Source organism: Colobus angolensis, unplaced genomic scaffold, assembly GCF_000951035.1.
Source record: "Colobus angolensis palliatus isolate OR3802 unplaced genomic scaffold, Cang.pa_1.0 Scaffold64, whole genome shotgun sequence".
NCBI lineage: Eukaryota > Metazoa > Chordata > Mammalia > Primates > Cercopithecidae > Colobus > Colobus angolensis.
In genome coordinates, this window is record NW_012120043.1 from 520,193 (window position 1) to 527,971 (window position 7,779).

The 7,779-nt window shown below is 58.6% G+C and overlaps 1 protein-coding gene across 1 annotated transcript in view; it reads left to right on the plus strand.

Annotated features, from left to right (window-relative positions):
* PALM (paralemmin) overlaps positions 1-6,807 on the plus strand; it is a 31,520-nt gene extending 24,713 nt beyond the window's left edge. The window contains exon 8 of the mRNA XM_011963983.1: positions 5,085-6,807. Coding sequence (XP_011819373.1) covers positions 5,085-5,614 — 530 coding nt within the window. The 3' untranslated portion in view covers positions 5,615-6,807. The remainder of the gene's footprint in view (positions 1-5,084) is intronic.
* Positions 6,808-7,779: the final 972 nt, after the last annotated feature.

Consider the following 7,779-nt stretch of genomic DNA (forward strand, 5'->3'; position numbering starts at 1 on the left):
TTACCCTGGCATGGTGGTGTGTGCCTGTGGTCCCAGGTACTTGGGAGGCTGAGATGGGAGGATCTCCTGGGCCCAGGAGGTTGAGGCTGTAGTGAGCCGTGGTCACACCACTGCACTCCAACCTGGGCAACAGAGTGAGACCCTGTCTCAACAATATAAAAAGAAAAAGGAAAAAAGAATTGCTAGTGTGATAAAAGCTACAGAAAATGCACATCCAGGGGGCTGTGAGAGGGTCTCACAGGGCGAGGATGGGGTTGGGGGGGCTTCCCAGAGGAGGCAAGCAGGGGCTCATCAGAGGCCCTCAGTGCATGGGAACCACACCTGGCAGAGCTGCAGCCCCTGCAAAGGCCCTGAGGTCGGATGGAGTTTGCTGGGCTGGAGGGGTGAGGGGAGCCGGGCTTCTGGGGTGAGAGGAGCCAGTGTGCAGGGGTGAGAGGAGCCGGGCTGCAGGGGTGAGAGGAGCCAGTCTGCAGGGGTGAGGGGAGATGGGTTGCAAGAGGAAAGGGAGATGGGCTGCAGGGGTGAGGGGAACCAGGCTGCAGAAATGAGGAGAACTGAGCTGCAGGGGTTAGAGGGGCCCATCTGCAGGGGTGAGGGGAGGCGGGCTACAGGAGTGAGGGGAGACGGGCTACAGGAGTGAGGGGAGATGGGCTACAGGAGTGAGGGGAGATGGGCTGCAGGGGTGAGGAGAACCGGGCTGCAGGGGTGAGAGGAGCCGGGCTGCAGGGGTGAGGGGAGCCGGGCTGCAGGGGTGAGGGGAACTCAGTTGATCAGAGAGTTGAGGAACTGGTCTCACGCAGGAGAAGGGTGCTTTGCCTGGAGGCAGGGGGACAGGGACAGGCAGGGCCGTGTCCTGAGGGCTTTGGGAAGCCTCGGGTGGGTTGGGTCCTGACGGTGCTGAGGTCTGATGTGGTTTTAAGGGCTCCTCCTGGTCAAGAGGCAAACAGGCTGTGGGAGATGCCAGGGATCCCCGGAGGAAGGAAGCTCCACACAAAAGCCCCAGTCTCTCTCGTTCTCTTTTCTTTTTATTGATTTATTTTCTGGAGGAAGTTTCACTCTGTTGCCCGAGCTGCAGTGCTGCAACGCCATCGCAGCTCACTGCAGCCTCCAGCTCCTGGGCTCAAGCGATCCTCCTGCCTCGGCCTCCCAAAATGCTGAGACCGCAGGCATGAGTCACCGCACCCGGCCTCTGTTTCTTTGTGAGATATAATTCGCAGACCATAAAATTCCACCTTATTGGGAGACGCACCTGGGCCCGGGACACTGCAGTGAGCTGAGATGGCACCCCTGCACTCCAGCCTGGGCAACACACCAAGACCCTGTCTCAAAAAAAAGAGAGTAAAAAAGCCCCGTCCCCATCAGCTGTCACCCCCCGTCCCCTCCCCAGCACTGGCGCCCACACATCCCTTCCTGTCTCTCTGGATTGGCCGGTCCTCGACATTTCATAGAAATGGGATCACACGGCCCGGTACGGTGGCTCACGTCTGTAATCCCAGCACTTTGGGGGCCGAGGTGGGTGGATCAACTGAGGTCAGGAGTTCGAGACCAGCCCGGCCAACATGGAGAAACCTCATCTCTGCTAAAAATACAAAAATTAGCCAGATGTGGTGGCACACGCCTGTAATCCCAGATACTTGGGAGGCTGAAGCAGGAGAATCACTTGAACCCAGGAGGCGGAGGTTGCAGCGAGCCACGATCGTGCCACTGCACTCCAGCCTGGGCGACAAGAGTGAAACTCTGTCTCAAAAAAAAAAAAAGAAAAGAAATGGGGTCACACTCTGCACGTGGCCTTCTGTGTCTGGCGTGACATCCCCAAGGTGCATCGGCACTGTGGCCTGGGTCGGAGCTGGCTCCTTTTCATGGCTGACTACTATTCCATGGGTTGGGTGGACCTTCTTCCATCTGTAGACATGTGGGCTGTTGCAACTCTTTGGCTGCTGTGAGTAGCACGCTGGGGAATTTGTGTGCAAGTATTTGTTTCCGCCCCTGCTTTCGAGGCCTTTGGGTGTACACCTAGGAGCAAACGTCCAGGCCCTGAGGTGACTGTTGAGCTCAGTGAGGACCTGCCATTTTCCATGGCGGCCGCACCGTCCCGTTCCCACAGGTCATGGACAAGGGTCCAGTTTCTCCACGTCCTCACCAGCGCCCGTAGCCCATTCTCGTGGCGTCCTGGTGGCGTGAACGGGGGCCTCCCTGTGGTTTGCATTCCCAAAGCTTTCTGTTCTCAGGCAGCTTGGCCTCTGCGGTGCCCCAGATGCTGTCACAGGGGCCCCCACAGCCCAGCTCTGGGGTGGCCTTGGGGTGTGGCCCTGGCGGCATCTCAGCTCCAGCCCTCCCCACTGTGTGGCCTTGGGAAGTCCCCATGCCTCGTCTTCCGGACGAGGTCCTCACCCCCGGTCACTCCACCCTCCTCAGCCTGGCCTCTGGGGATTCCAAACCCGCCAGGCTGGACACTGGTTGCTTAGCCACGGGCAGGTGATCTGTTTCCATGGCAGCTGAGGGCTCCGATTCCTGTCTCGGGACAGCGGCCAGGGGGAGACACTGAATTCAGTTTCGCCTGATCCAGACACACCCCACCCTCCGGGCCTCCAGCCCAAAGTCACTGAGAGGCCTTGAAGCATGGACTCCCCTCCCTGGAGATTTCAAAACTGAAAGTGGAGAACACTTTCCTTCTGGCCTGTAGCCAGGAATGGGAGCCCTGACCCTTGGCCGGGAGGAGGCGAGTCCCTGGGGCCCCGCATTGCGTCCTTTCCAACTCCCAGCGTGGCCCAGGCAGACATGATTCTAGAAGGAATTTGCAGGGCTGTGAGCTAGGGCTGGCATCAGATCATAGCAGGGGGTGGTGGGGCTGAAATCCGGCCCTTGGAGAGTCCAACAGAGCTCGAAAAGTGTCAAGTCAGACACAGATAAGGAAATTTGGAAAGACTTGGGAAGCACATTTAGCAAGAGTGATTATATATATACAATGCTACCAGTGGAGAATACACGTTCTTTTCAAACACAGAACACTGTCAGAAAGTGACCACCACGACCCAGGCTGCCAGGGAGGTTTCAGGACTGTTACAGAGTTTGTATCTTCTACTCTGTGTTCCTCTACTCCCTGAAATTTAAAAACACCCTCCTAAATAAATTGTGGCTTCCCATGGCAATCAATCAAACTGGGAATTAAAAACTATCTACACTTGAAAGTGAGTAACATCACCTAACTCGTAGGATACAGCCAAAGCAGAACTCAGAGGAAAATGCGTAGCCTTTAGGGCAGTTCCTAGAATACAAAAAAGAAATGAACGAAACTTTAACTCAAGTTAAAATGAATGAAAATGTTAATTTAAGATCAATCAAATATACCCATAGATGGAAAAAATCAGAATCCCTGTAAAGGCCGGGCACGGTGGCTCACGCCTGTAATCCCAGCACTTTGGGAGGCGAAGGCAGGCGGATCACCTGAGGTCTGGAGTTCGAGACCAGCCTGGCCAACATGGTGAAACCCCATCTCTACTAAACGTACAAAGATCAGCCGGGTGTAGTGGCAGGTACCTGTAATCCCAACTACCCTAGAGACTGAGGGAGGAGAATTGCTTGAACCTGGGAGGTGGAGGTTGCAGTGAACTGAGATCGCACCATTGCACTCCAGCCTGGGCAACAAGAGCAAAACTCTGTCTCAAGAAAAACAAAAACAAAAACGCTGGGTGCAGTGGCTCATGCCTGTAATCCCAGCACTTTGGGAGGCCGAGGCAGGTGGATCACAAGATCAGGAGTTCGAGACCAGTCTGGCCAACATAGTGAAACCCTGTCTCTACTAAAAATACACAAAAAATTAGCTGGGCGAGGTGGCGCGTGCCTGTAATCCCAGCTACTCAGGAGGCCGAGGCAGGAGAATTGCGTGAACTAGGGAGGTGGAGGTTGCAGTGGGCTGAGATGGTGCCACTGCACTCCAGCCTGGGCGACAGAACGAGACTCATCTCAAATAAAAAAGAAAAAAAAAAAAAGAAAGAAAGAAAAAGAATCCCTGTAACGTGTAACCTCCAGTTCCCCAGGGTGGGTTCTCCTGTCCTGTATAAGAGAAACAGGCCTCGACGCAGGGAAGGAACAGGGGTTTAGCTCTGTGACCTTGGCCCAGTCGTGCCCCTTCTTTGAACTTTCATTTTTGCTATCTTTACGATGGAAAAGAATTCTTACTTTTCAGGGTGATCACGTGGAAACTAGTTGGCTAAAGGATATGGAATTACACGCCGGGCACGGTGGCTCACGCCTGTCATCCCAGCATTTTGGGAGGGGGAGGTGGGTGGATCACTTAAGGTCAGGAGTTTGAGACCAGCCTGTCTCTACTAAAAATACAAAAAATTAGCCAAGCATGTTGGCTCCCGCCTGTAATCCCAGCTACTCAGGAGGCTGAGGCAGGAGAATTGCTTGAACTAGGGAGGCGGAGGTTGTGGTGAGCTGAGATTGCGCCACTGCACTCCAGCCTGGGCAACTCCATCTCAGAAAATAAAAAAAAAAATCCTAATTCATTCCTTTCCACTCTTTCTTGGTTCCTAATAAATACTTTTGTGCCTATAAATTTTCCTCATCGTCGACTGGGTACAGTGGCTCGCACCTGTAATCCCAGCACTTTGGGAGGCCAAGACGGGTGGATCACCTAAGGTTGGGAGTTTGAGAACAGCCTGGCCAACATGGAGACACCCTGTCTCTACTAAAAATACAAAATTAGCCGGGCGTGGTGGCAGGCGCCTGTAGTCCCAGCTACTTGGGAGGCTGAGGTAGGAGAATCGCTTGAACCCGGGAAGTGGAGCTTGCAGCGAGCCGAGATTGCACCACTGCACTCCAGCCTGGCGACAGAGTGAGACTCCGTCTCAAGAAAAAAAAATTTTTTTTTTCCTCATTGTACCGCTTTGGCTGCATCTGCAGATGCCAACAGGGGCTTTAATTGTCAGTTCTGAAGGTGTGATCTAGTTCGTGATTTCCTCTTCAGCCTCGAGGAGGATACGAGCCTTGCCCAGGTGTCCCTCCTGCCTCGAGCCAGGTCACTCTCTCTGTCCCTCCTGCCTCGAGCCAGGTCACTCTCTCTGTCTCTCCTTGTACAGTGGTCCATGCTGTGGATGGCACCGCCGAGAACGGGGTCCACCCCCTGAGCTCCTCTGAGGTGGACGAACTCATCCACAAAGCAGACGAGGTCACGCTGAGCGAGGCAGGGTCCACGGCCGGGGTGGCAGAGACCCGGGGGGCTGTGGAGGAGGCAGCCCGGACCACGCCCTCCAGACGGGAGATCACCGGCGTGCAGGCACAGCCAGGCGAGGCCACGTCCGGCCCGCCGGGGATCCAGCCCGGCCAGGAGCCCCCGGTCACCATGATCTTCATGGGTTACCAGAACGTAGAGGATGAGGCCGAGACCAAGAAGGTGCTGGGCCTTCAAGACACCATCACGGCGGAGCTGGTGGTCATCGAAGACGCAGCCGAGCCCAAGGAGCCCGCGCCGCCCAACGGCAGTGCCGCCGAGCCTCCCGCAGAGGCTGGCTCCAGGGAAGAGAATCAGGCCGGGCCTGAGGCCACCACCAGCGACCCCCAGGACCTCGACATGAAGAAGCAGCGTTGCAAATGCTGCTTGATCATGTGAGCCGGCCCCTGAGACCCCGGCCCCCACCCCACACCACAGACACCCACCAGCCCGGCCCCTCCCGGCGCCTGCCCACCCTCCATCTACAGCCTCACGGGTCCAGGACTTGGCGCGTTGTTACATGTTCCTTCCGAGTTTTCTTCACTGGAAAGAGGGACGGGGGCCCCCACCCGTCACCACGCCCCAACGCTCCCCCCAAAACCAGGGCCGTGCACTCGTGCCTGGTAGGAGAGAGAGAGGACAGACCCGCTTTTCCCGAAACGAGGACCCCCCATGTCACGGCAGCTTCACAGACGCGGCTCGCACCCACCGGGGTCCTGACGGGTGGGACCCGCAGCCTCCACGTGGCCCAGGCCAGCCTGCCACCCTCTGGGCCTCCCGCCTGTGCCTTTCTCTGAGGGGACACCCTGCCAGAGAGGGCCCCGGGAGCCGGGGGCGGGAAGTGGGGCTCCACGGGGTTCCCTAGCCAAGGCGCTGGCCCCCCAATCTTAGGAAGTTGGGGTGAGGCCGTGCCTCTTTGGGGGCTCAAAGTGTTGGGTGGAGGACAGGCCCCTCCGCTGTGCCCGCATGCCCTGTATGGGCCCAACCAGTGGACAGTGGAGTCTGGGGGAGGGGGAACCCGGGGACATGCCCCCATCCGGGAGGGGCCGGCAAACCCCGGGCTGTCTTCTAGAGGGGGCGAACCAGGGGTCATTGACCTGTCCCCTGCATGGGGCAGGGACCGAGGGAGCCACTCCTTGTCCCGAGCTCCCGCCCCCACTGGGCCCTCCTTCCTCCTGGTGCTAATTTGGGGACCCCAGGGGCCGCCCCCGGCCTCTTCTCCAACCTGCTTGGACCAGGGTCCTGGGTCTTCCCAACCACACCCCAGAGATCAGGCCCCACTTGCCAGCTCTGCTGGGCTTGGAGCATGGCTGGGCAGTGGAGAGCGGGACACAGCCTGGGACAGGAGGCCTCTTGGTTGGAGCAGGAGAGCCTCATTTGCCACCCAGACCAATGGGAGCCTGCCCCCAGCCCCTCTTACTGGAAGTGGCAAGGGGCCTCCCTCCTGGGGGCAGCCACACACGTCCCCAGAGGCACATTCGTGCACATTCTCACAGACACCTTCTCACGCGTGGGCTTTGGACAACCAGGGCCGCAACTCGGTCCCTCCCCCAGGGGCCTCCAGCCTGGTGCCCAGTGCTCAGGCCGCCTCCAGGTACAGGGGCCGCCTCGGATGGGAGCCTGGGTCCCTGCCTCCGCCCTGCCCCTGGGTGGCTGGGAGGAGAGGCCCTCTCGGGGGTGACCTGGGCGTCCGCCGTGGGACCCCCTCCTCCTCCTCCCTCGAGTCTGCCGGAGTCCCTCGAGCCGCGAGCCTTCGCTGAAGTGCCCTTGCTGCCCCCTCTGCTTTCGGTGTGTGACGAGGTCCCCGATGTTCTTGGTTTTCCCAGAGAAGCAAATAAACAGCGTGAACAGCCCCAGTTCCTGGAGTTCTTGGCTTTCAACCGGGCGAGGAAGGCGTGACCAGGCTGGGGGGCGGGGCCTGCCGGCCTTTGAGCTATAAAGGGGAGGCTGAGCAGGGTTCCGGTGAGCCGCTTCCCCTGCCTGCACCTGCTCACCTGCTGGGCTGCCTCTGGGCGCCGAGGGGTGGTGGGAGGAGTTGGAATCCCCACTGTGCAGGTAAGGCCTGGCGGGAAGGGGCTGCTGTGGGGGGCAGGCCTGGCTTCCCGGGGCGCCCTTGGGTTCTGTGGCCCCCTCATCCTGTCCTTTGGTTCCTCCCTTTACTGGGCTCACGGCCTGGGTGATGACAGGGGGTCCCCTGTGCACCTACAAGCTCTGCAGAGAAGCCGGCCCCTGGGAGATACACAGGAGGCCTGGGGAGGAGGTGTCTGTAGAGAGCAGCATCGTGCTCAGGGGAAGGTGTCCCCCACCCCAGCCCCACTCTGTCTCACGCTGAGGTCTTGGAGAAGTCCCGCTCCGGGCCTTAATTTCTCCATCTGTAAAAGAAGCCTTCATGGCCGGGCGCGGTGGCTCACACCTGCAGTCCCAGCACTTTGGGAGGCCGTGATGGGAGGATCACAAGGTCAAGAGATCGAGACCACCGGGCGTGGTGGCTCAAGCCTGTAATCCCAGCACTTTGGGAGGCCCAGACGGGCGGATCACGAGGTCAGGAGATCGAGACCATCCTG